At 44.3% G+C, this 27,062-nt stretch overlaps 4 protein-coding genes and 1 non-coding gene across 5 annotated transcripts; 2 read left to right on the plus strand and 3 right to left on the minus strand.

Annotated features, from left to right (window-relative positions):
• Nucleotides 1–21: 21 nt before the first annotated feature.
• Nucleotides 22–7,128, minus strand: LOC124706605 (protein ABCI12, chloroplastic-like). Its single transcript, XM_047238263.1, has 9 exons — nucleotides 6,737–7,128; nucleotides 5,408–5,524; nucleotides 2,938–3,174; nucleotides 2,557–2,721; nucleotides 2,367–2,442; nucleotides 2,196–2,260; nucleotides 607–758; nucleotides 326–524; nucleotides 22–226 (listed from the first exon to the last, which is right to left on the minus strand). Exons 1-7 carry the CDS (start codon nucleotides 7,115–7,117, stop codon nucleotides 609–611), a joined length of 1,191 nt encoding a protein of 396 aa, XP_047094219.1. The 5' UTR covers nucleotides 7,118–7,128; the 3' UTR covers nucleotides 22–226; nucleotides 326–524; nucleotides 607–608.
• A 2,415-nt stretch (nucleotides 7,129–9,543) lies between these two features.
• On the minus strand, nucleotides 9,544–10,690 carry LOC124650218 (membrane protein PM19L-like). The gene is made up of 4 exons (XM_047189776.1): nucleotides 10,470–10,690; nucleotides 10,157–10,376; nucleotides 10,022–10,067; nucleotides 9,544–9,906 (listed from the first exon to the last, which is right to left on the minus strand). Exons 1-4 carry the CDS (start codon nucleotides 10,585–10,587, stop codon nucleotides 9,784–9,786), a joined length of 507 nt encoding a protein of 168 aa, XP_047045732.1. The 5' UTR covers nucleotides 10,588–10,690; the 3' UTR covers nucleotides 9,544–9,783.
• Nucleotides 10,691–13,988: 3,298 nt separating this feature from the next.
• Nucleotides 13,989–15,887, plus strand: LOC124647059 (cytochrome b-c1 complex subunit 9, mitochondrial-like). Its single transcript, XM_047187052.1, has 3 exons — nucleotides 13,989–14,141; nucleotides 14,243–14,290; nucleotides 15,609–15,887. Exons 1-3 carry the CDS (start codon nucleotides 14,049–14,051, stop codon nucleotides 15,657–15,659), a joined length of 192 nt encoding a protein of 63 aa, XP_047043008.1. The 5' UTR covers nucleotides 13,989–14,048; the 3' UTR covers nucleotides 15,660–15,887.
• A 492-nt stretch (nucleotides 15,888–16,379) lies between these two features.
• On the plus strand, nucleotides 16,380–16,452 carry TRNAE-CUC. Its single transcript has one exon. It is a non-coding gene; the product is annotated as a tRNA-Glu (tRNA).
• A 376-nt stretch (nucleotides 16,453–16,828) lies between these two features.
• Nucleotides 16,829–18,753, minus strand: LOC124647907 (endo-1,3;1,4-beta-D-glucanase-like). The gene is made up of 7 exons (XM_047187756.1): nucleotides 18,486–18,753; nucleotides 18,290–18,311; nucleotides 18,021–18,144; nucleotides 17,659–17,749; nucleotides 17,468–17,557; nucleotides 17,240–17,340; nucleotides 16,829–17,011 (listed from the first exon to the last, which is right to left on the minus strand). Exons 1-7 carry the CDS (start codon nucleotides 18,751–18,753, stop codon nucleotides 16,841–16,843), a joined length of 867 nt encoding a protein of 288 aa, XP_047043712.1. The 3' UTR covers nucleotides 16,829–16,840.
• Nucleotides 18,754–27,062: the final 8,309 nt, after the last annotated feature.

Raw genomic sequence — 27,062 nt, forward strand, 5'->3', positions numbered from 1 at the left:
ATCAGATCTTAACTGAACGGAAGTACAAGTCAATGCTATCAAATAAAATGAACATATCTTTTCATAACATAGATTTGAATGGCATTCATGGGATAGTAATACACAGACATTTGAGGTTGTCCCATCTGGCAACACTGTACTAACAGACACCTTTCGCTAAGACAGTTAGGCTAATGTTAGCTGTAAGCGTTACATTATCAGCTCCCACAAGGTAATGCGTAGATACCTGCACAAAGAACAACTGAGATCAGATGATGCAATATAAAACCGTTGAATTAACATTAAATTTAAACCCTCTTTGGGATATAAAACACATACAGCTCACCTGCTCAGAACCTGAGGTTAGTGTAATCACTTTTCAGATGTCATTCTTTTCTCCAGGAGGGAGCCATGCTGTACACACTGGAAATCACAAACTTGTTTCCACCGACATGATCATGCTACTGCTCTGTTTCCAATTCACTTCAAATGCTGCTCCAAGATGTTCCAAAATTGATTTTGTAAATCACAATCTAGAAGTGTTCCTGAAAGATTTGAGAAGGTGCTAGTAAGCTCGCGTGAAGACCATGATCGGAAATATGTGAATAGCTCTTGAATATCTGGTACCATCAAGCCAATCTATCTGAAAAGGAAGCCAGGCCCATTAAGGCAAATAGGCAAAGCAACGAAAATGCATCCACAATGCGAAATGAGGACTCCGTGAGAAAGTAGATCTTGTGGTTGTTAGGGTCACCACGGTATCCTCGCGCAATCATTGCCTGCACAAAACAGAAAGAATAAGAGGTTAAAGAGGCGAAGCAACAAAAGATTACAGCTGTATCAGTCATATACTACAAGGACTCCATTTCCATCTAAGTACTACGATCTACACAGTTATGTGCCTAAAAATGTATTATGTCAACTATGATATGATCAAGTTTCACCATTCTTATGTCAATGAGACTACAGAAGAGCGCCTCAATTAAGGATGCAGCTGTGCTCGATGTTCCTTTTCTCTAAGCATTTTTTGCTTAATTAAGTTCAAACAAAAAACCATCCAAATTCCAGACAGCTAGTGATCACCTATGCGATTTCTACCCCATTTTGGCCCAAACTCATTTCTGATACACAAACAGTGAAGTCCATGCCTGGTTCAGTTTTCCTCAGACATCCAACTCGACAACACAACCAGGAACGGTTTGTCGTAAAAAAGCTACTGCCGTGTGCCCTTAGAAACGGACCTAAAGACAGATATGATAAGTATCTTTTATAGAGATAGTGTACTGATTCGTACACAGGTATTAGCAATGGTTGTTAAGCGTGTACAGATGTGATTGACACGCTGGTGTGAAAGACACTTGTGTACGTATGTGCCTAATTGCAGTAAACATCTATAATGGTGAGATGCACAGGGGAGGGGTTGAACAGCAACGACTTGAGATAGAATAGTACTAGGTGAAGGAAGGCACTGCTTGGGGGAGGGCTAGACCTGAAATAACGATCAAGGAATACCACAGCCAGCCAGCTAACAATCAAATCTACAGTAACTTACTAGCTAATAAAGATAACCTTACAAACAATATAAGATCATACCACCAATACAACAATAGTTGATAGCTAAGTAATATTCAGCCAGTTCTAACAAAGTAGAAACATTCCGAGCTTGTGGCCACTGTTGCTCCTGTTTGGCAAACCGTCTAGGTTGCACGTAACACCATATGCTAACAACAGGCTTATGGACTTTCAATTCAAATTCTTATCCTTCACAGTGACAGGAGAACACTTCCAAATCTGAGATCAATGTAAAAGACCATATGAATTTGGTTATGAAAAGGGGAAATGGCCTGCTACCCTGGGGATAGCTGCTCCCCTAATTCCACTGTGCAACTGATTGCTTGGGGGATACATGCTGGCGTTGTTTAGCATCTACTGTCATATAGGCTTATAGTAACTATAAAGTTAAGAAAGTTTTCTGAATCTTGAGTCTAGTCAAACATCAAATATTAGTGCATGCTGCCAAAGTACTGAAGATATATGATTCTATTAATGCCAACCTTAGACTCTTAGTAAATATGTGTGACCAAGGACTGCTAGATGGATTCGTAGAAAATTGTAATAATTAGTTCATAAAACAACACATGAACACAATGGATCACACTCAGCCATGTTCATAAATTCACTTTTCTGAGGATCGTGAAACTTTGAAATAAACTGACCTTGGATATTTGCTCCGCATGATCAAATATATTCTTGAAAATTCGCTGGACATAGTTGAAGAAAACTGCAAAGATGATATTAGTGTGAAAGTTCAATTCAACGTTTTTCCACATAGTAATATGTAAAGTAGTTGATTCAACCCTGATAGCCAGGTTAGAGAAAGTACATACTATCTATCGTTTCCATAGTGGCCAGATTTTTCCAATCAATCCGACGTGTTACGATTGCCAATGCTGAATTGCGAACCTAGTACAAATTTTGAATAATGTTATTCTTCAAGATTTGGTCTCAAATAGCAGTGTGTGTGTAGTTAGGAAAAGGTAAAATCAGTGTTCAGTTTGGCAATTAGCCTAAACTTGCCTCATCAAATACTAGATTAATGAACCTCAAAGATAGTAGCAGTGTAAGTACTATCTCGGGTACTGGCACACCAATAAGCTTCAGTGGAATCATAAACCACCACAAAGCAGAAGCAAGCTGCTCAGGAGTGGTCGTGGTCAAGCAGAGACTTGCACTTTGGAATATCTGCAACCAAACAACAAGCATTTCCATGAACATCTCAATTTGCATTACTTGAATTTAAAAAAAAAACTAAAAACAGTATATTTTGCACTCAGGACGTGTCTGTCTGCTGTACTCCACCAGCTAGAGAATGCAGAAGGCATTAGAAAGCAAAAGATAATGAAGATTTTGGGTAAGAGAAATATTAGGAAAATACTTAGATGAAATGGAGGAACATACTGCAAAGGAGAGGCATGCCGATGTACTTGCTACTGCTAAGCCTTTCCTTGTAAACTGTAGTGGCCCTAGTTTCATGATTGTGTAAGAATATCCACTCAAGGAAAAAGGAATATTCGGCACACCTAGAACAGATAAGGGAGGAGTTCTTGTCTGTAGTAGGGAAGGTGCGCCATCGGCACCAAATCCCAACATTATGAATATGATGCCTGAAAGAAGAGTAACCCTTCCAAGTTGATCCTACAGAGTAAATACAATTTGATTTATGGATACAAGCAAAGCAAGTGCATTTCAAGAAGAATATACTTAATATACAAGACAATAAATGCTATGAGTAGAATGGGTAAATAAGGGATAAGATATAAGTAAAACATGATCGCTGAAACTGTCTAACTTAAAGTCCTGCATCAGCACCAAAAATGACAGTAAATTAACTACAGTTTGCTATGTTAAGAGTATCGGTTTTTATTTGTCATGTACATGTGGGGCCCCAGCAAGGCAGCAATAGGAGCAAATCAGAGTATATGGCGGCAGCATTAATTAGGATAAATGATTTCGATACTACATATTTCCTTTTGGTGAGTTCTTATGTTACATTTTTTTTTCGTTCAGGCAGATCTTATCTTATACGTTCTAATATCTGTATATAAGGACCATGTTATCAGTGTTGTAAAGATGAACAATAAAATCTTTCAACTAATGTGCTGTCCACCAAGTCTACGCTCATGTTTTTGCTAAGAATCTAATATCCCTACCCTTCAGCTATAAATGCTATATGCCAGTGGACCTTCCATAGTACGGTAGTTAACGCGATGTAGTAATATACATCACAGTATTGGTTTAGGTCTAGAACAATACCAGGATTGTGCCTGCATGCTGTTGACTTGTTGTGTGTAAATTTTGTTCTGCTATATTTGTATAATGATTTTTTGTTGTTCCACTTGGATAAAAATCATCTACATATATTGTTTATGAAGTGCCATCAAGCAGGCTGTAGATGTATGATGACAATGGTAGTGTTCTTTTATGCATTTTTTTCCTGGGACAAGGATTGCATTAGAACGTAAATGTGATAACATGGCACTCTGTTGTGCTTCACTTTGCACTCAGATAAAGTAGAAAAATATTAGTTTCACTGTGTGTGTTCAGTTTTTTCACCAAATACGGTATTTAATAGATCCAATATATGCATTTTGACAGCTAAGGTGTTTATTGAAAATATGTTAGGTGTCAGTAAATACCAAAATATTTCAGTAAGGATATCATATTTACCAAAGTTGACGTGGATCACCACCGCTCCAGCGGAAGTCGCGGTATACTCGCCATAAGTCGCTGTTTAGTTGCGAGTCGCCGTGATTTTTGGAAAACGACTCGGCGACCATGCAACGACTCAAAAACCATGGTAATAATAAATTCAAATTCCAGAGAAGGCCTTGTGATTGAAGAGCAACTTCAAGTAAGGATCATTGTTCAAAAAATCGACCGAGATACCGATTTATCATGAATCGGGTGGTAACCGATAAGATTTCAGCATATCAGCTAATTTATCGCGGTACCGATATCTCGGCCGATTTTCTGTCTGAGAACCGATATTTCGCCCGATTTTTACTCTGGTGACTGATATTTCGGCCGATTGACAAAAACAATTTCGCAAAAAGTCGGTATGACAGTTGATATTTTCGTCCTATGATCTTGTAGAAGTGTTCATTAGCTTAAATTTTCCATTTGTATTGATTCAAATGCAAAGAATCAAGGTAATACTTCTGCTCAATGCTCCAATATTATTTCTACATAGCATATTGTAGAATATTTAGTGCTGAAAATTAGGATTTACAAAAAAATAAGCCGATAAATGGGCGACCGATAAAATCGATTAATCGGACGATAAGAAATTAATCTCCATTTTGAAGCTGACCGATAAGTTAAGATTAACGATTTCTTGAACATTGGTAAGGATATACCATGTCAGAGCCCACTAGCAACTTAATGTGTCCAGACTCCAGAAAGAGTCCATCATCATGCATGGGAGTTAGGTTTTTGGGCTATAGGTGATAGTCCGTGAGCAGGAACTACACCATATGCGAGTGCAACATAGTTTCCAGGTTTTTCAGATTGGTCGGTTGATCCGGCGGTTTTTACTGATTATACTGAATATCAAAACCAAGGAGTCTGTCTTACCATACCAAATACCAGATTCCTATCGAACTGAGTTGATCGGCTCGGTTCGTTAGAAAACTGCACAGCCCTATGTTTCAGTCTAGATTAGGAGTCCTCGTGCACTCCCTATATTAGGCCCTTAGCCTAGAACATGAAAACTACAATTGAATCCCTTTTGACTTTCACAAATCATAAGGTTGAACGTGTATGGAAAATTATCAATGCAAACAAACATCATAAGGAAAATTCCAAGTAGCTGGGGACGATTCAAAGTTTAAACCAGAATTAGATATGCATGTAAGAACGAACAACATACCTTCCAAACATGATTTGGCAGAACCCACATTGAAAGAAGAGCAAGGCCAACTACCAAACCAAACCGCATATAAATATTTGACCTGGCTGGTAGGACAACAAGGGCCAAGAGCCACACCTGCAAACAGAAGTAGCTACATTGTTAGAAGCAGCAGGAGAGCAAAAGGTACAAGATGATGCAGTTGATCATTTAACTTAAATTAAAGTACTTCATTTATCTCTCATGTTCCCAAGACGATAACACCATCTAACATTACCAAGACAAGAACACCATCTAACATTACCAAGACGATAGCACCATCTAAGACTGCTCATAGTGGGAGTAACATAGCTAGTAACATCACACATCTCAAGGTGTTTTGGTGACATGGCATGTCAATAAATGAGGAAAGACAGTGAGGTGGTAACTAGCTATGTTACCATAACATCATACACCCCAAGTCAAGATGAGTCTACAACATAATAAATGACACAATGCATGACAGTATGACACAACATATAAGTTACTACCCACTATGAAGGTAGTAATCTAGACTAGTAACATAGCATATGTTACTAGTCTAAGTTACTCCCCACTATGACCAGCCTAAGAGAAGTAGGCCAGCCGCGCACAATAAAGCATGTGTGCTGTCTGAGATGCCATATTCCCCCTCCCTCTAAGGTAGATAAAAACAAGTGGTCAACCAAGTGAGAGACTACATAGTACATAGACCATTTAGCGGGTGTTTGGTGTGGCTTTTTTTGGCTTTTGGCTTTGGCAAAAGCCACCAAAAGCACCTAAATAGGTGCTTTTTTTGGCTTTTGGATTTTGGAAGCCAAAAGAATAGGATCTTTGTTTTTGGCTTCCAAAATCCAAAAGCCAAAAAAAGCACCTATTTAGGTGCTTTTGGTGGCTTTTGCCAAAGCCAAAAGCCAAAAAAAGCCACAACAAACACCTCCTTTCTCCTGCTTCATTTGACTTGTTTATTTCAATTGATTACAAGACGACATATAGGCATGCAGAAGGATACATCAGCTTTAACAAACTAAGCATCATTCCACGAATAATCTTGGTTAACCCCTGAACATGAGCTCGGCTCAGTAAATCCTCCTCTCCGAGTATTCAACATTAGCAAGAACCATATACACAGGTCCAGAACTGCTCGTCCAACAACTTTTTTGTGATGTTATAAACTTACAATTATGGGCAATAAAATTGGCACATCGTTTTCTTCATTTTCACAAAGACCCAGGGGTGACATTCTCACAAAGACCTGGCGTGCATCGTCTCTGAACCGGCACCATAGAAACTGATGGCAGTTTATCCGAAATGCGAGTGAGGGCAGTTTACCAGCTTGACGCGGGGGTCGACGGAGTGGAGGAAGGTGCGAGGGGAGTCGACGAACTGGCAGATGGGCGTGGCCGCGGCGCCGGAGATGAGCCGGAGGACCTGCTCGGGGCCGACCCCGCCCACTGCGGCGCGCGGGATCCACGCGGCCCATCGTGCCGCCGCCGCCGCGGCGCCATTCTTATCCCCTGAGGACGACGACGACGAGGAGGGGGCTGCGGGCGTGGCGGGGTCGGAAGCGGAGCACACGAGCAGGGCGAGGCGGGCGCTTCTGTTATTCCCCGCCCTTGGCTTCGCCGGGAGGTGAAGCCAGTTGGGATTGGCGGTGGTTCTCGCCGCCGGGAGCGCGAGGGAGTGGAAAGGGCGGAGGTGGACGGCGGCCATCGGTGGCTCGCTCCACCGGAGGGCGCGCGCCGCGGGGGCAGGACGGGTGAGCCTCGAGGCCGAAGAAGCAGACTAGCAGGATTTGCAGCTGCTGGCGCAAACCGTGCCGGCTTGAGTAATTTTATTTTCGAAATATACGTTTTTCGTGTGTGTACCAGACGTGTTTTCAAACTTTGAACACATTCTGGAGAGAGCTAGATCAGGAGTTCAACCATGGTGGGAAATGTTGGTATCTTATGGAGGAAATAAACCTCTGTTAAAAACTTAAAATTTGTGATTCGGTCTTTACAACCTACCCTATGAGTTGCTTTTAGATGGAAATAAGAAAAAAAGGCTGATTTTAAATTAACGAAGCCATCAACAGTTGAGGAATTACGCAAGGCAACGACAAACGGCAGATTCAAAATGCTGAAAACAACTCACAACAACATAAACAACAGTAAACAAAAGATTAAGACAAGAACAAATCACCATCCTCATCCATGATTGAAAATGGAACCCTGCCCCCCCCAGCCCTGACTCGAAGGCCGCCGAACAGTTGACCATGGAGATGCTCACCATAGACCAAAGGATTGGACCAGGAACCAATAGGGCCACTTGCCACCTGAGTGCATCGAGCTCACCAACAAAAGCCTTGACACGCACACGGATGCACCTACGAGGAGCGGAAGTTGCTTTGTTATGGTCGTTGATGGAGAAGGTGCGGTGAATTAAGAGTTTTTGTCACACCACATAGCGCTGGAACAAAACCTGCAAGGAGCACCCTGCTCAAGCCATCCCATCACATCACTCAAAACGAGGGAAGGTGAGGATTCCCCTCCCTACTCAGATATGAGGGCAACGATCCACCGGCGAGCATGCGGAAGGGACAAGCCGACTAAACCCACAGGGATGCAGGGATCCTAGACTAAAAAGCTCAGTGCCATCACCATGGATCAAACCTCGGTGTTGACAACCGGAACCAGAGCAAGCCCCGCACCCGGCCCCTTTTACCCAAAGCGGCACCTTGAAGAAGGTGATGGCACCCAAGACCCAGGACACTGATGTCGCTCAATCCAGAAGATTTGGGATTTCTTCTCGCGTAAAGAGAGGGGAGGGCAAGGAAGGGAACAATACATCAACGACGCCTCCAAGGAAAACGACGTGCGCCCATATACGTCGCGGCTGGTGCAGACAATGAGGGATTTCTCCTAGTCCTACCTCTGCCTGACAGATCGGGCGGCTAGAAGCCACCGGAGTTCAACACGAGAAAGGTAGGGCACGCTCGGAGGAGGAGTCACCTTCACATCTGGATCAAAAGCTGAGGAGCAGACTGAGTGCCACGACCAACACCCTAGAGTCCTCGCCGTCCACACGAACAAGGACAAGACCAACACTCGTGTGCACTGCTTGCGGCAAAGCCAACGCCGCCTCACCACCCGAGGTTGTTGCATCTGCGTTTGGAGTCTACAACGGGGGCACAAAGAGACGAGATCCTTGTCGGTACCTTCCTGAGTGGTCGCATAGCTTCCCGGCGGTCACCTCTGGTAGCGGTAGAGATGGGAAAAAGCTAGTGAAGGAGGGTGGCGGCGCTAGGGTTTCAGTTGCCGCCCGAGAGGGAGCGACGCGGGGCGTTGTCTAACCATTATGTTGATCTCAGATAATTCAAGGCACCAAGATGAGCGCCTAAATATGTTGAAGGTTTGGGTTTTCGGGATTTTGAGCTTTTCAATAATGTTATGCTAGTAAGAAAGCTTTGCACCTACTGAGAAATCCGAATAGTCCATGTGCTCTTGTACTTGAGGGAAAATACCATCCTAATGATGATATTTTATCATATGGGTGTTCGAAATTATTAATATGTTGGATGGGGAGCGAGAACCATGAACAATATTTCTTCATACTTTATTGGTAAATCTCAGACGATCATTTTTTCTTTTGATAAAGGAAATATATTAATATCTCCAAGATAACAAGTATATCTAACCTTAAATAAAATGTCTAAAATACATTAAGGATTCACACAACCAAAAAGAAAAGAAAGAAGAAGAAAACCCACCACCGTGAACAACCACTCGCAGCCACAACACACAAATCGCCACCAAATACATCACCTGAACCAGAAAAGGGATTATCCAAAGTCTACCTCCAAAAAGAAAACATTGTATAAGCACCTTCGTCGCCCAATCAACAGAGGTTTAAATCTTCAGTCAAAAGTGCAAGCAACCTGGTGAAAAGTGCAAGTTGCACACATTTCACATTTCATTACAGTGAAGTTGATGCTTTAAATCAGTTGAGATTTAAGAAAAATTTCAGTCATGACTGATGGACAGACTCTTCTTCGTATTGGATAGCTTTTGTACAGAGTGCGAGCAGCCAACAAATTAGGTAACACACCAGTCACTAGTGAAGATACACGGTTCAACTTTGTCGATTAGACGATTACATCAGTAACAGCACAACATATATTGCATAACTCAGAAATCATCGCTCGATGAAAGAACACCCATGAGACAATTTTGCCGCACGCACACACACAGCGACACACACGGTATAGCACAATCTGTATATATCCACACAGCACGCACACGACACACGGCAGACGCGAAGCAATCCCTGCCAAGATGATGCACCTCAATTTATACACACTTCATCGACGACGCCAACGGCCTGACTCTGCAGATCGATCAAACTCTGGCCCTGACTCCCATGGGCGTCCCCACGATGGCCGCGTTGGTTCCGGCGTGCAGCGAGCCGACGCAGAGCAGCTGCGTCCCCGCCAAGATGATGGTGAACGTCTCCAGCGCGCGCTGCAGGCGCACACGGGATCCGTTAGGTTCCACACAAGAACAAGATCGAGAAGAGAGATTCTGAAAGCGGAAAAACAAGATTGCTGACAAATCTTCATTAGTTAATGGTGCTTACCAGGCTCGGGGGCCTCCAGCCGATGCTGATCTCCTTGCACGCCAGCCTGCATTCCACGACCAAAAGTGTGTTAGGACCAAGTGCTCGAGCTCAATTTGTAGAGACTGGAATGGTTCTTGTCAATGAATTAGTTACCCCATGGCGAGGAGGGTGAGTGTCCAGGCGACGATGGCGGAGGCGGTGGCGGACATCATGCTGGCGGGGTGGCCCTCGGTGACGTCGCGCAGCCCGGTGAGCGAGGTGGCGATGCCGACGGCGCTGGCGAGGAGCGCGAAGATGACGAAGAAGCCCGTGGCGAGGTTGCCGATCGGGAAGTAGATCGGGAACAGGCGCACCGGCGGCGTCGCGCCCTTCACTGCACGCATCCACGCCAAGGAACACAGATCAAAATCGAATTCATAAGTTTCAGTCAGCGATGGTGCTTGCTTGCACTTGAATGATCACTTACGTGAGTGGGCGCTGTCCTCGATGCTGTAGTTGATGGCCCAGCCGGCGATGATGGCGACGACGATGTACATGATGAGGTTGAGGAACAGGAAACCCGAGGCCAGCGACCTGTTCGCCATGCTTTTCTTGCTTAGCTGCTGCTGATCGAGATCGATGCGCCGGCGTGCGTGCGCTCGCCCTGTGTGCGCTGCTGCTGTTGCTATCGTGCTGTGGTGTTACGGCGTGGCGATCGGCGACCTATATAGACACCACGGAAATGCATTCTTTTATCAGTGCAAGGATCGTCGTGCAGCTAAGAGATGCGTATGTTGAAGCCACAGGTACTCCTCGCTTGCTTTGCAGGTAAGCTAGGTATTCTTTGCTTCGGGTTCCCCTGCTTTTGCTCTCTGCAAGGGACGGATCTCCATGTACTCTCCGCCTACGGGATCGGGAATTCTTTTCTTCGCCCAAGTGATCTACTGATTGACACCGAAAATCTTTAAGTTTGGACCATGGATTGGAATTTGGATTGCACAAGTTCTTGTCCTTCTTGCAGGGCAACGCCAGCCTAGTAGTGATCCGTCAGAATTTCAAACCGACTTTTCAGAAGGAAACCACATACACAGGTTCTTTTCACAGAAAGCTCTAGTTTGGAGCATGGATTCGATTGCATAGGTTCTTTTCCTTCTTGCGCAGCAACGCCAGCCTCCAAATGATCCGTCGGAACTTAACCGATCTTTGCAAAAACACACGCATCTAGAGGGTGGAGATTTTTTGCTCCCGGGCACTAGTGACCCTGTGTTTCAAATAATTAAAAAATCACATTTATGAGTTTTTTTTGAAAATAATCAGATGTAGTTACCTCACAAACATGTAAAATATAAATTTTAAATACTTTGTAGTTTTTCTACACAAAAATGACAATTTTTGATAAAATTTTGACAAATATGTGGATCTGAGTATGTATATTTTGAAATTTCCAAATTTTATCAAAATTTGTCATTTTTGTGTAGCCCACATTACAAATAGTTCCGCATTGAAAATTTTGTCATTTATGTGTAGCCCATAATACATGATTGAATATCCCAATTTTATTTAATAATTTATTTTTTGATTTTATTAAAACAAAGAGATCACCATAGCTTGTATGTGAGAGCACCCATGAGAGGCAGTCAGGAGGCGGCGGCAACAAATCCATCTAGGGTTTCGTTCTCTCAGTCTTTGGTTTTTTCTTTTTCGAAATGGGGAGTTTAACCCCGGCTTCTGCGTCATGATGATACACACGGCCTTTTATTAAAAAAGTATCAGTATAAGTTCTTACATCACGAACATCTCAATCATCGCCTACAGTCGATACAAAAATCAACCAGCAAAATAAAAAGATCATAGTAAAGCTACACATCATTGTAGTCTCCTAGTATGACGCCAGCCAGTCTGGCACAAGATATCCTGAGCGACCGTCTGGAGCTGTGTGCAACCAGAAACCATGGCATCCCCACTACTAGGGAATGCCTTACCGCCGGCGACCTGAAATGGTTTACCGCCGGCGTTTTTGCATTCGCCGGCGATTACCTCGCCGGTGGTAACCCCTTATCACCGGCGTTCTCGAACTCGCCAGTGATAACTGGCCGTTACCCCCGGCGTTTTCCCTACTCCCTTAGCTATTCGCCGGCGGTATCAGATTTTGCGAATAAAAAAAAAGCATGATGAGCGGCGCATCTGCAGCGCCAGGCTGTGTACAAGTTACAGAAAAGTCCAGACATAAAAATAGTACAACCATGAACTACAAGTTTACATCAAGGACCCTGAAAATAAAAGCGAAAGCGATCAAGTCCCATCTCCTGGCTCCCAATCTGGATCCCGCCGCCGCATGCCACCATCCCGCTCGACGACGACGACGGCTGGCAGTAGCTCCGGTAGGTCGCAGCAGCCCAGCACAGCCTTGTCTCAACTCTCGACACAACACAACACATAAGAGAAACGGCATGAGCCAGTGCAGCGATGCATTCTTGCAGCAGAGAAGCAACTGAAGATGATAGGAGGAAAGTCTGACCTAGGTCGTGGGGAAGCAGCGAGCAAAGTTGCCGAGCTCCTGGTGGCTCCCCTTCCGCAGCTTGGCGCTGATGCGGTAGGCGCCGACCCGGCGGAACCGCGACGGCCACCGTCGCCTTCGTCCCCAGCTCCGAGCGCGCAAGCAGGTGGCTGATAGAGGCCGCCGTCGCCGGATCTAGAGGCCCAGCCGACGGACGGTGAAGACCGCGATCACCGGGGACGGGGACGGGGGGGGGGGGGGGGGGGGGCGGCGTCGCCGGCCCGCCTTGCAGTGAGCTTGGCCATCAGCAGCCGCGGGCAGCGCTTGGACACGCCCGTCCTTTGCCTTGCTGCTCCGGACATCAGGCAGAGCTCTGCGGCCAAGGGAGAGAGGTCGACAGCGGGGAGGAAGAGAGATCGAAGGTGGCGGCGAAGGGCGGGGTTGGGTGAGGGAGGAGGGGAGGCGGCACTGGGAGTTGGGTGAGGGGAATCGGCCCTTGGCGCGGCGGAATCGGCCGAATTCGGGCTCACCTGCAGGAGAGCGGCCGGGGAGGGAGCGTGTCCGTGTGGGGAAGGAGGAGGATGAGACGGGGGCTGACTCGGTTGGTCTCCTTTTCCGCTGGGTCATGGTCTCCTTTATCCCAGGCGAAAATGAATCATAGACGCCGGCGATAATTTTGGCCCAAATGGCCCACAGGACCTCATTTTACCCCGGCCCATGCGAATTGATTTCGCCGGCGGTAATTAGATTACCCCTGGCATCTTCAAAACCAAACCGCCGGCGGTAACGCGAGGAGGACCTAAAATGCCTTACCGCCGGCCACTTCAAATCATACTCGCCGGCGGTAAGGAGTGCGGCTATAAGCCTTTTCCTAGCAGTGCCCGCTGTCCCTCCGGCGAAAGAAGAGCCCATAGCTGAACCCAGTGCGCCATCGTATGGATAACCTGCAAGTAATGAAAAGATTGTTTTTTGTTAAAAATAATATCATTTCTCGCCCTCCAAATAGACCAACATAAGGCGGCTACCCCAAAATAATATCATTTCTCAGCCTTTGGTGGCCCCTTATTTATAACTTCTGTTTTTTTTTTGGGTTATTTGTACTGTTGATGATTATTCTAGATCGGTGAATTTTTTTGAATTTCTTTTACCAGAGCCCAGGAACCAATGTCACTTTTTTTTTGAGATTAGAATCAATGACACTTGATCCACAGGTTTTTTTTTTCTTTTTGAGAGTACTTGATCCACAGGTAGAAGAGGTTTTTGCAAGGATTGAATAGTATGAGTGGGCCGAGCTGGTTTCCTCTCCCCCAGCGCATATACCAGGGACTATGGCGATGTAGTGGGCCAGATGGGTCCCATCCTACTAGTAGCCGAGCTGAGGAGTCCGAAGCCACGGAATGGGCCGGATGGAAGCATAGTGGCCCACCTAAGAAACACAAGGTAGAAATCGCCTGAGGTTCCCAGGGACTCCCATCGTAAACGCTCACAGAACGCAACTGCTTCGTCCGTCGTCGCGTGCCCAACCTCCACCGTCCCCCGCGCATCCCGCCGCCGCCGCCGTCGCCGACGATGGGTCTCTGGGAAGGCATGTACAAGCTGGTGATGCGCCGCAACGGCGTGTACGTCACCTTCGTCGTGGTCGGCGCCTTCGCTGGCGAGCGGGTAAGCCGCCCCTCTTTCCGATCTCCCCATATTCAGATCTGCGCGTCCTCGCGCCCTGTTCGATTCGGCCTCGTGATATCTGCGATTTGATTTGTCTGCAGCTGGTGGATTACGGCGTCAACAAGGTCTGGCAGATGAACAACCTCGGGGTAATATTCTCGCGCCCGCCCCGCCTCTCGTTTCTTCGTTTGACCTTGGTTGATCCGCGCGGTGCTAGATCTTTCATCTCTGATTCGCATAGTAGGGATTAGAATCCGCAATCGTTCGATCAGAATGGTGTATGCCCAATTTTGTTCTATGCATGATAAAAATGGAAATAATCTGTTGAGTGGTTCTTATTTTTCCTGCGAAATGACGGGATTTACATTGCTTTGATTGATCGCTTCTGTTGATTTCCTTTGTTTGAAGTGCGATGCCACCTGGAAGGACATATAGGTGCATCCTTCATCTTTGCAGCACTAACTGAATCACTAAAAAAAATCGAATTTGGCTATCTAGTTTCTTCTGAATGTCTCATTGAAACTACTTTTAAGTTCAACGGCTGTGGTTGTATTCATGTGATTGGTCATCTTGTTGTAGCATAGCAGCCAAATGAAAATAAATGTTCAGTAGGGACAACATTTCATATTGGTTATTCTCTTTATGTTGATGTTTTCTGTTATGATGTGTCTAAAGTCTCAAATTATGTATCGGCAATGTAAAATAACTGCCGGTGAATAGCTAAATTCAGCAAAACCATGGAATATACACAATCTGGCTGCACATTATTAGTATGAATTGGATGGGAGGAAATGCATATTTCATACGGAAATGCACATCTGATAGGATATTGACCATTGACTCATAGTGGATGAATTAGTGCGCGTGGCTCGCAAATGTACGCATAGCTTTTGCAGTCATTGAATCACAACCATAACATACTTTTGACCATGTTTCTTCTGGTGAAGTTTCTATTACCGTCTGTGCTGATTAATCCTTCTCGTATGTCCTAGCATGCTATTATATGCCTATGTAGTAGTAGCATCTAATGAGTTTTTCAGTAACTATAGTTCAGTAGTTCTTTCATACATCCCCTTTAACCTATATTTCTGAACATAAGACTGCATCATACAATTTCAGTTAGCAAACCTTTTGGATTTCTTTCGTGCATCCCCTTTAGCCTAATTTTCTCACTGTCAGGTGCATAGCTTCTGATTCTGCATATTATCAGTAGTTCTTTCAGACACACTAGTCTCTTGTATATTTCTACACGCTAGAGAAATGAATGTGCATGCATTAGCTCAGCATTACCGGATGCTGGTCGAGCGCTTATTGAAAACTTCTTCATTGGTACTGTATGTTGGTATTACTGTTTACTCATGGATTATGATTTTGTAGAGCTTCGTGTTAATTAGTTAAATTACATGCTAAATCTGTCAAAAACTTGTGGTCACCTGGTTGACAATTATTCATCATTTGGAAATGCAGAAACGGTATGAAGACATAACGGGTCTGGGGCAAAGGCCGGTTGAGGAGTGAAAACATCGAAGGGCAGACTTCCCATGATCTTCTGATCGACTCATAAATCTCCATGTTTTGGCATTTTCCTTTGGCACAATAATATTGTAAAACTCCTAATTCAATCATTTTGAGCACGGAATTATGTCAGAAACCTGTTCCACAGCCATGTGATTGTTATGAATGGTCTATCTGGAATCAGTTCAAATTCTATCCAAGCTATCAATACGAGTTGTTTCTCTTTTTCAATTGTTGTGTTGTCGTTCATCTCATCTGGACATGCTAATCAATGTTCCGAAGGTACCTTTGTTTCCTTGCTTTCCTGGTATCATCTTAAGAAGAGTTTTTGTTAGCTGTTGGTAACATTGGATTCGTTCAGATCTTAAAAATTAGATAAATACTAGCAAGGGAAGTCATTTGATAAAGATTAGAAAACTTTCTTTGTTAGGCAACTTTGACTGTAACTTTACAAAAACCATTGCCGTTTGTTCGTTGGCAAGAAATCCCTCACAAGTCATAAATGAACCCAAAACATGCAAGTTGACAAGTTCAGGTGTGGCTTAACCAAACTGAAGATTCATTTGGTCTGGACAGCTTACTTACGCCTTGCCCTGATCCAGGAGATCGACCACAAATCTGATCGTGCAATTCGCTATTCCGGCTCAGGCATTTGCGCCCATTGGGTTTGATTACAGTACAATACTGTGGATAGTAAAAGTAATTACCCGATTAATAACGACATCCGGCGTAGTCTAGGTGGTTAGGATACTCGGCTCTCACCCGAGAGACCCGGGTTCAAGTCCCGGCGACGGAATTTTTCGCATTTTGTTTTTTGGCTTATTGTTTATAATCTTCCAGTTTGTTGTAAAGTGAACTTCCATGTTTTTAACACTCATAACTCGCAGGACCTGTATCACTTTCTCTTTTAGTCGCACATTATTATGCTTATAAGAAGTTGCAGCTGAATCAAATTCTTTTTTTTTTCTGTAAAAGTCAGGCCTTGTGCTGCACTCAAAGAGAAAAATACAGTAGTTTCCTAGTTTACAAGGGAAACAGAAAACCATAGAAAAAGAAACTGCGTGCCTAACATTGCGCACATGGCCAAGCTAGGCGTTGCAAGATGTGCAGTGATGTCCAATTTATAGAGAGACACCAAGCTAATTTATTGAGCACAACTGGAGAGTGGAGACGATCAGTGTTCTCTAGGATTCGTGGAGCGAAAGCTCTTTGTGCTTCTTCAGATACTTGTTGAACCACGTGACCATGTCCTTACGGGCTTCTTCCGCTGTTTCGACGGCGAACGGATCGTTGGCGTCGTATCGGGAAGCGAAGCTGTGGCCCACGCCTGGGAATATCTTCAAGAAGTGGTCAATCTGCCACTTTGCAGATTAAATTCAGTGTTTGCTCAATGCTAATTTGGTAGAGTAATAGCTGTAAACTTTACAAAAAAGTGACCAGAGCATACTGAAACTAAGATTTGCAGATAGGAGGTATTATGCTGGTGACTGAAGAATTATGAGCTTCGATGAACTCAGAAGGGGGCAAAGAAGTAAGTAGACCAGATATCAGAATCAGATGAAATGAAACTAGTAAGAACCTACCCTTTTGTTCTGATCTAACGCCTGTTCAAACTGGTGCAGCAGTGGCGGTGGAGAAAGGCCATCAAACTCTGCTCCGAGAATCTCGATGGGATGTTTGACCTCTGACATGCCATAAACTGAAGTTAGAGAGAAATGATATGCAGTGTGCATACTCTTGGTGAATATGAATTTTTAAGAAAAATGTCTGCTGAAAAAACCCTAACTAAGTGAAAGGGAAATAAGACACACCCTTCATGTCATCGACGGTCACTAGTGAAGGATGCAAGATGACAACTACTTCAATCTCTGAAGACTTTGATAGCTCCACGGCCACCTTTGCTGTCAAGAAAGACACGGATAGAGTAATTTGTTGAACAATGGTGAAGAGTTTAAGAAGGATAAACTCTGAGTGTCCGTGTCGTTTATGTAATTTAACTCACCACCCCAGCAGTAACCTCCAACCCCAACTGCAGACACCCCTTGTTCCTTCAGAGCAGCAATAAGTGCTTTGGTCTTTTCAGTTGCTTCAACCTGTAACGCCAACAAAGAAGATTGAAACTCGTACTGTTGTGTTTCATATTCAGATGAAAAAACTGCAGAGTTTATCATGATTAAGCGTTCTTTTCCCAGCAAAATTTAGTTAAGTGTGCTTGATAAAGTTCAGAAGATACCCAATATTTTCTCGTACAATGTGCTGAAAGTGGGTATCTTTTTTTTTTCTTTCCCGTAAACGTGCTTTCCTAAACGGATGGCAAGAGTAAAAGCAATACAAAAGCAGGACGGTATAAGAAAACCAACGAACCGGAGAGTGGGTTTTTATCCACTCTTCAAATGGAATCTTGGCCTCGTCATTGTAAGGGTCCCCATGCAACAAATCAGGAACCACGACCAGGTATCCTTTATCTGCAACTTGATCCGCTATTTTCCTTGTGAACATAAGTTATACAATTCTGTTAACTTGGCCTCACAAAAGTGGAATTGAAATTGCAGGCAGGATGTAACAAGTTAGGAGAGAAACAAATTTAAGCAAAGGAGTTTTTCTTTTTTCAGCCAATGCAACATGGTACGTACCTCAGTTTAGGTGCTTGGAAACCTGCAGACGAAGTCGAAGAGTGGGAGTCAAAATAACATACGTACATAAGTACTACTCCATAGAAGAAGAGCCCCAAACTGCCGATATACAACTACAAAAGGCTATCCGATATAGGCCTCACCCACACGGCTGATACAGTCTGTTTGTTAGCCTGAAATTAAGAAGTTAACTTACCGTAGTAGTCGGAGGCGAGGATGATGGCGTGTGCAGAGCTGCGGGGTCCGGTCACGTAGGCCTGGAGGCCACCAAGGTCGGCGACGAGCTCGCCCGCCTCGTCGCCCGCGGCCGTCAGGTCGGGAGGGTTGTCAAGGCACGACAGGTGCGAGCGGGTCGGCGACGGGAGCACGAGCCGTGACGCCGGAGCAGCCGGGGCGAGCGCTGCGGCCATGACGAAGAGTAGGCACTTCAGCAGGGACGACCGCACCGTCGTAGCAGCGTCCATGGTGTCCTTGGGGGTGAGCGAAGTGAGGGCTCACCGGCTTTTGCTTGGTCCAACGGGTAGACATGGACAGGATCGGAGCTGCAGGAACACTGGTAGTATGTCGCGTCAAACAACGCGGGGTGTTATTTTCCTTATTTAAGGGGCTGTTTGGTTTTAGGTTCTGACTTGGATATTGTTATATGTTTACGCGATGACAATTGTCAACAAAATGTTATACGCGATGACATATTGCATACTAGGAGTACTTTGCTATTTAATCATGGCAACGATGACGTTTTAGCATGATTAAGGATGAGAGAGAGAGGTGACAAAAGTATTATGCAGGATGTCAGCATCTAAAACGAAATAATCATGAAATAGATCCTATGTGCAATTTTCTACAAATTACCAAATAAAAATACACCAATAGAGCACATACCCAAACTTTTGGGTGGCGGGTTCAAGCAAGGTCCGAACCCACGCTTTCCGTCTACCAGATTCAGGGGCGCCTTGGCGCACGACCCCGTGGCTCTCACACACGTTTCTATTTTGTGTAATACTTGTTGTAGTACATAAGGAAGAGGTACAAAAGAATAGATAAAAATAATTCTCTTATTTCATTGCAGTGTGGGAGATCCATTTATATATAGCTTGAAGGGGTGTGTTTGGGAGACACCTCTTTTTCAATTGACACCTCCTGGGAAGCATCACTTCCATACAATTCATCACATGTTTTATTTCTCAACACTCCCCTTGATTAATTCATCATTTGTATATTGCAATCCAAAAACTCCTATAAAATCATGCGGGAAAATTGAGGAAAAACATTATAACGATATGCCACTGCAAACTCCTTTAAAAACCCAGTGGAAAAAATTAAGGAGAAACCATATGGCATCTGCACTTGTATTTATATTGTCTTGTTAAAAACCTTCTATGAGAAAGCTTGGGAAAAACTTATAGATGTAAAAGGAATATCGGTGATCAGAAGAAGATTATCAACGAGTTATAACTAGGAATTTTACTCCCCCTCAACATTGCAAACCTAAGGTTGTCTCGTACCAATTCCACAAACTTCATAATGGAATTCAACTGTTGGTAAGGATACTGTGAATATCACAATATTTTATTTGCAAATTAACATCTTACATTTCTGTAATTCATGAGGATAAATATAACCCATAAGCAATACAAGTGACATTATCTTGGTAGATAATGATTGGTGATTCCAATGAATCTCCACATGATCTCAAATGTGGTCAATCATTCAGCGAAGCCATACACGTCTTGTGATGTTTCAAAATATTACAAAATGATCACTGGAAAGATCTATTTAGAGTCTGTTGTGAAAACTTTCTTATGAATACTCTTCCAGTAAAAACTGTATTTGATATGGCATTGTTGGGATCATATAGTTAGTCACTATCATATATCACACCTTGGTTTCATCTTGATTTTCATACTAGAATTAATCAAGAATTTTGTGTCTTGGATATATCTGAGAATATTCCATACACAAACCTTATACCTTTCGAGAAATTGCACTCTCAATAAATTGCCAACAAACATAATGCCATGTCTGACGTATAATGGAAGATATCTGAGTGCTCCAATGGTAGATATGAAACTTCAGGTCCATCTATCACTTCACCACCTTCCCTACCTCTCAAAGGATTTGTATCTCGTATTAGGTATAATATGACCATATGTGTTTTTGATATTATATATCCATGTTGATTTTTTCAATATTTCAGATATATGAAGACTAATATACATTTATTCATGGGGGAACAAGCTCAAGTTAAGAACTTAAGCACAATTTAGTTTGACCCAAATCTCCATCTTCAATGATCATGTGTATCTCTAATGTCTCGCAATGGCGTGGCAAGAAGTGGACGTGGCCTGCTACCCGGTGGGCAGGTTGCCTTGTCTTGAATGCCTGGCGCGGAAGCCAGCGCCGCCTGCACTAGTTATGGTGCACGGAACCGAGGCAGCGCCATTAACACGACGCAGAGAACCGTCAGGATGCCGCCTGCCTGGCTCGCAGAAATCAAAGCGATCAGGTCACCGTCAAACGGGTCCAAGGGCGAAGGGCGTAGACATGCCCGTCTTAACCGTGCTATGTCGACGACTTGTGACCCAAATTGGGGCCGCAAATGAGACACCATGGACAGGGCAGTCATTATGCGGCAACCACTGGGCTGGAGTATTGACCTCAACATGTCCATTTTGATGCAGACACTGCGGCCCGTTTGCTTCCGGCCGATGAATATGCCTTTACAACTTCCTTACATAACAATGCCTCTAGTGGACGTGTGCACGATGCAGAGTAACCCGAAAATCTCTTCTGGTACTAGCCTATTAAGTTTTCCCGAGGTTCTAATGGGGAAAGATCTTCCTTTTGCTACTAGGTGGTCTGAGGAGATCTGGCTGTGAAGGTGGTGGGTCATGTGCTTGGTAAGATGGTTTTGAAACACATCCATGATCTGATGGACCATGTTGCCTTGGGAAATGTTAAGGGTTTCAGTTGGTTTTTCATATAAGCGACCGAGAATACTCTAGCAGCTTGTTTCTTCCCCAACCTCATGTAACCAGGATTAATCAATAGGAGACAAGTTCTGGTTCCAGTACAAATCAATCTTGCTGGAATATTCATTCTGTTCATCCTGTGATCGAGAACTTAAACAGTTGATACCAAAGGTAATTTCCTAGCTCTCTCTAGTTATTGGTGTTAAATGTAATAGGTTATATAGTTTTCCGTATTGTATGTATATACGGATACCTCTCCTTGTACTAAACCTAAACCGGCCTTTGTGCCTCATATATAACACGCAACCCGTATGGACTCAAGTACGGTTCGAGTCATTGTATTTGACATGGTATAAGAGCCACTCTTCCCATGACCTAGCTGCCGCCGCCGCTGCTCTTCAGTCACCGCCGCTGCCGTATAGCATCAACATTGCCGCCGCCGCCGAGATCCTCTCTGCCGCCGCCGCCAAGACACAAACAACCAGACAACCAACAACAACAAAAAAACCCAAGCTGATGCCGCCGCGATCACCAGAACAACCTCCGCCGTCGCTGTCGCTGAAGATGCCATCGCCGGACATCTACAACCTGCAGTTGCCATCACTGCTGTTCGTAGTCACCGCTGTTGCTGCTGCATATCATCCCTCTACATAAAATCACCAAACCCAAGTTTCAGATCAGATCACCATGAGCTTCTCCTCGTCAAGCTCAACTCTGGCTGCTGCCCTAGGCAGTCCGCCGACGCAACTCCTCACAAGGAACAACTTTCTGCTATGGCAAGCCCTGATCGTCCCAGCGTTCCGAGGCGCCAACGTCATGGGCCTCCTTGATGGCTCGGATTGTGCACATGTCAAGACCATTGAAGTTGAGGACTCGGATAGGGGAAGAAGGTTCAGGTGGAGAACCCTGCATACGTGACCTGGATTGCCCGGGACCAGCAGGTGCTGCGTTTCCTCTTGAATTCGTTCACCGGAGATCCTGTCGCATGTGCTCGGCATGGACACTACTGCTACTGCATGGGCTGCTGTCAATGCCATGTTCAAAACAACATCCCGCACTAAGGCTTAACACTTGCGTGAAAAACTCAATGACACCAAGAAGCTTACCATGACAACGGATCAATACTACACCAAGATGAAGGGTTTTGCGTCCGAGCTTTCAGCACTTGGAACACCTGTTGGAGATGATGAACTGCTCGGTTATCTTCTGCATGATCTAGACAAGGTGGAATACAACTCTCTCATTACCTAGGTCCACGGAAATTCGAGCACCACCATGGATGATTTCTATGAGCAACTCTGCGGATATGATATGTGCAACGGTGTTGAAGAGAACGACATGTTTGTCTCCTTGGTAAACCTGGCTCTCCGTGGCTATGTACCCCCACGTGGTTGCACTCCTCCTCCTTCTCGTGGAATTTGTGGTGGTGATCGTTACCGATACTATCGTGGAGGAGGTGGTGGTGGTGACCGCTACCGTGAGTGTGATGATGACCGCAGGTCCTGGCACCGTGATGAGCTTTGAGAAGATGACCACACTTGGCATCGTGATGACCGCATAGATGATGATCGTCGTGATGATCGGCGTGATGAGCATCGTGACAGACGCAATGAAGGTGGTGGACGCTGCTTTGACCGTGTACCCAGCAAGTATGTTGATACTGAATGCCAAATCTGCAAGAAACATGGACATCCTTCAAATGAATGCTGGTGGCGTTATTCTGATGACAAAAAGAAGAGGGATGATGCAGAAAAGGGAGCACATCTTGCCTCCTATGGTGTTAATACAAATTGGTATGCTGATTCTAGTGCCACGGATCACATTACCAGTGAGTTTAACAGGCTCCACATTGCCAACAAGTACCATGGGAAAGACAATGTCCGCATTGCTGAAGGCACAGGTATGCACATTAGTCACATTGGTAATTCAATAATGATTGTGGGAATAATGAAAATGATGGTGAATCAAGTTCAAATATACGTGAGGATCCACCATCCCCGGTACAAACTATTGGAGTTCGTACATGTCTTTAGAACGGTATACGTAATCCAAAGAAATATACTGACGGTACTGTTAGATATGGTATGTTTTCTTCTACAGGTGAAGGAGGGTTTGGCGGATGTTCTCCACGCGCTTCCGCCTCGGGAGGAGGCGACGGGGACCGTGCATGTGAGGAGGGACCACGCGCTGCCTCGGGACGGGACGACGGGGGGTTGTGGTGGCCACGGGACGGATACTGGGCGCCAGAATCTGCCTCGGGATCCCGGCGACCAGGAGAACGTCGGAGAGGATCACCATCGTATTCAGCGCCAACTTCATCTTCTTCTGCCTGAGTTTCAAATGGAATTTCTGGATCATTTTCAAGAGCATTTTCACCGCCGTTTGTGTCTGTTGTTTCCTCAATCTGCTGCACATCAGTAATTGGCACAATAATAGGCACATGATTACCAATATTTTGTGCACCCTCTGGTAGAAGCAATATTTGTTGTTTGAGAAGGGCACCGACGACATTAGGATGAAGGGAGGCAAAAGGGAAAACATTTTCATCGAACACAACATCACGAGAGACATAGATTCTACCAGTGGAGACATCAAGACATTTGACACCCTTGTGAAGGGGACTGTACCCAAGAAAAACACACCGTTTGGAATGGAAGGCAATCTTTCGTTTGTTGTAGGGACGAAGATTGGACCAACAAGCACAACCAAAAGTTCGATGGGCATCATAGTTAGGTGTGACATGAAGGAGACGTTCAGTAGGGGTGTCAAAATCTAGTACTTTGCTGAAAAGTAAGTTTATCAGAAAGGTAGCAGTGATAAAAGCCTCATCCCAAAATTTTAAAGGCATGGAAGCATTTGCAAGTAATGCAAGACAAACTTCAACTATGTGACGATGTTTTCTTTCAGCAGAACCATTATGCTGATGAGCATGTGGACATGATACATGATGAGTGATGCTAACTTTTTGAAAGAAACCATTTAATTTCTCATACTCGCCTCCCCAATCAGTTTGCATGGTAATAATTTTTCTATCAAACTTCCGCTCAACATATTGCTGATAATTAAGAAAAGCTTGGTAAACATCAGACCGCTTCTTAAGTAAATATATCCAAGTAAATTTACTAAAATCATCGATAAAGCTTACATAGTATGCATGTTTTCCCACAGAGAAAGAGGCAGGACCCCATACATCAGAGAATACTTGCTCCAAGGGAGTAGTAGTGACACTAGAAGACACATGATATGGCAACTGATGACTCTTGGCTAACTGACAAGAATCACAAACATATGGAGTACTCTATGGGGTGTAAGCTATTTTATTTCTCCTAATAACTTGTTGAACCACAAATGAAGAAGGATGTCCTAAACGGCGATGACACGTAGATGATGATGGCTTTATTGTGAAGAAGGCATGCTTGGCAGTCTCATGAAACATGGGCACCAAGGGATAGAGACCACCATAACAGGGGCCCCTAAACAGGATTCTTCGAGTTGCTTGGTCCTTGATTAAAAAGAAGAAAGGATGAAACTCAACAAACACATGATTATCAAGAGTAAATCGATGAATGGATAAAAGATTCTTGGATGCATTTAGAACATGAAGAATATTGTTGAGATCAAAGGAACCATGAGGGCTCCGCCCGTGGTCGCGCCCCACGTGGCTCTGCTGCTGACATCGGGAGCAGTCCTGGTCGGTCCCCGTCGCCTTCCCATGCAGAGTCTGGATCTTCTGCGGCAGGAAATAGTGGGGGAGAAAATGCTGCTCAAGAAGAAAGTGGTGAAGAAAATTCTGATGGAAACAGCAATGATGATGGGAATAATGAAAATGATGGTGAATCAAGTTCAAATATACCTGAGGATCCACCATCCCCGGTACAAACCATTGGAGTTCGTACACGTCTTCAGAAAGGTATACGTAATCCAAAGAAATATACTGATGGTAATGTTATATATGGTATGTTTTCTTCTATAGGTGAACCATGCACACTTGTGGAGCCCTGAATGATGCAAAATGGCTTCAAGCTATGCAAGAAGAGTATGATGCATTAATTGAAAACAAGACATGTCATCTTGTTCCTCCAAACAGCAGTAGAAATTTAATTGACTGCAATTGGATATATCGCATAAAGAAGAAAGCAGATTGATCTATTGACAGATATAAAGCAATGCTAGTTGCAAAAGGGTTTAAGCAGAGATATGTCATTGATTATGAGGACACCTTTAGTCATGTGGTTAAGATTGCTACTATCAGAACTGTCATGCCTATTTATGTGTCTCCTGGATGGAGCCTACGGCAGCTAGATGTCAAGAACGTGTTTCTTCATGGTGTTCTGGAAGAGGAAGTCTATATGAAACAACCTCCAGGTTTTGAAAATCCTCACGCTCCGCACTATATTTGCCACTGTTCAAAAAATCGCCGAGATATGGATTTATCGGCCGATTTATCATGAATCGGGTGGTCGCCGATAAGATTTCAACATATCGGCCAATTTATCGTGCCATCGATATTTCAGCCGATTTTCTGCATTTTAGCCGATATTTCGCCCGATTTTCACTCTCATGGCCGATATTTCGTCTGATTGTTAGTGAAATTTCAATGAAATTTGGTATGACAGTCAATATTTTTGTCCTATGGTTGTGTAGAATTATGCATTAGCTCAAAATTTTCATTATTATTTATTCAAATGCAAGGAATCAAGGTAATACTTATGTGCAATGCTCAAATATTATTTTTTGCATAGCATACTATAGAAAATTTAGTGTCGAAAATTAGGATTTGCAAAAAAAGTTAGTCGATAAATGGTTGACCGATAAAATCGATTAATCAGCCGATAAGCGATTAATCTTCATTTTAAGACCGACCGATAAGTTAAGATTAATGATTTCTTGAACATTGATATTTGCAAACTTGACAAGGCTTTGTATGGACCGAACCAGACGCCTCGAGCATGGTACTCTAGACTCAGTGACATAGGCATCCCCAATGGGCCTGCCGAAGATGGTACCCTGGGTTTACTGAAGACCTACATGACGAAGAATATGAAGTTCGGAAGCCCAATTAGTTGTTAAGGAAAGATAGAGTTGTATTAGGGATATAGAGATTTGTAACTTTACGGGTTGAACTCAGAGAGTCTCCCGGAATATGTAAACTTGTGTAATACGAAACCCTCGGCTCCGCCTCCTATATAAGGGGGAGTCGAGGGACAAAGAAAGGATCGAATCCATTGTCAACACAACCCTAGTTTTGTTAATCGTCGAGTACTTTTCGGCTGAAACCTTCGAGATCTACTTGCCCTCTACTTTCAACTAAACCCTAGTCTACAATACGTAGGCATTGACAAGTTAATCCCTTGTCAATTGGCGCCGTCTGTGGGAATTAGAGACGACAAGGAGCTGATCTCGATGGCACGTTCAAGATCGTCGACTTCGTCGGTAGCAAGCAACGCGAGGATAGAGGTAAACGGATCGAAACTGATCTAGTCGATTTTGTTCCTCACCCACCCTCCCGTTTGGCTGCATATGCGCATCTGGAGGAGCCCATGGAGATGATGTTCGGAAAGTTCCACTTCCGTGTCGAGAAGGAAGGATCGTATCGTCTCGAAATTCCGATCTCATCGGGATTATCAGCGGTTGATCCCGATTTTTCGGATTCAACGTCATCCATCGAGTCAGGCGACGAGGAGATTTCGCCGCCACGCTTCATCAACACTATGGCTAGCGATAAACTTGCCAAGATCTTTGGCGGCATGTCTTTCGAGTCGTCTGCGGACTCTGATATAAGCAGCGACTCAGATAGCGTC

Source organism: Lolium rigidum, chromosome 4, assembly GCF_022539505.1.
Source record: "Lolium rigidum isolate FL_2022 chromosome 4, APGP_CSIRO_Lrig_0.1, whole genome shotgun sequence".
Taxonomy (NCBI): Eukaryota; Viridiplantae; Streptophyta; class Magnoliopsida; order Poales; family Poaceae; genus Lolium; species Lolium rigidum.

Excerpts from the sequence above, each read along its gene's own strand:
- LOC124706605 (XM_047238263.1), bottom strand. The coding sequence starts at position 7,117 with ATGGCCGCCGTCCACCTCCGCCCTTTCCACTCCCTCGCGCTCCCGGCG. Across the intron at positions 5,525-6,736 it reads TCGACCCCCGCGTCAAGCTG|GTGTGGCTCTTGGCCCTTGT; the intron begins GTAAACTGCCCT and ends TTCTGTTTGCAG. Across the intron at positions 2,261-2,366 it reads CACTATGGAAACGATAGATA|TTTTCTTCAACTATGTCCAG; the intron begins GTATGTACTTTC and ends TCATCTTTGCAG.
- LOC124650218 (XM_047189776.1), bottom strand. The coding sequence starts at position 10,587 with ATGGCGAACAGGTCGCTGGCCTCGGGTTTCCTGTTCCTCAACCTCATC. Across the intron at positions 10,377-10,469 it reads CGAGGACAGCGCCCACTCAC|TGAAGGGCGCGACGCCGCCG; the intron begins GTAAGTGATCAT and ends GGATGCGTGCAG. Across the intron at positions 9,907-10,021 it reads GCTGGAGGCCCCCGAGCCTG|CGCGCGCTGGAGACGTTCAC; the intron begins GTAAGCACCATT and ends GTGCGCCTGCAG.
- LOC124647059 (XM_047187052.1), top strand. The coding sequence starts at position 14,049 with ATGGGTCTCTGGGAAGGCATGTACAAGCTGGTGATGCGCCGCAACGGC. Across the intron at positions 14,142-14,242 it reads GCGCCTTCGCTGGCGAGCGG|CTGGTGGATTACGGCGTCAA; the intron begins GTAAGCCGCCCC and ends ATTTGTCTGCAG. Across the intron at positions 14,291-15,608 it reads GGCAGATGAACAACCTCGGG|AAACGGTATGAAGACATAAC; the intron begins GTAATATTCTCG and ends TTGGAAATGCAG.
- LOC124647907 (XM_047187756.1), bottom strand. The coding sequence starts at position 18,753 with ATGGACGCTGCTACGACGGTGCGGTCGTCCCTGCTGAAGTGCCTACTC. Across the intron at positions 18,145-18,289 it reads TTCCAAGCACCTAAACTGAG|GAAAATAGCGGATCAAGTTG; the intron begins GTACGTACCATG and ends TATGTTCACAAG. Across the intron at positions 17,750-18,020 it reads GGATAAAAACCCACTCTCCG|GTTGAAGCAACTGAAAAGAC; the intron begins GTTCGTTGGTTT and ends TTGGCGTTACAG.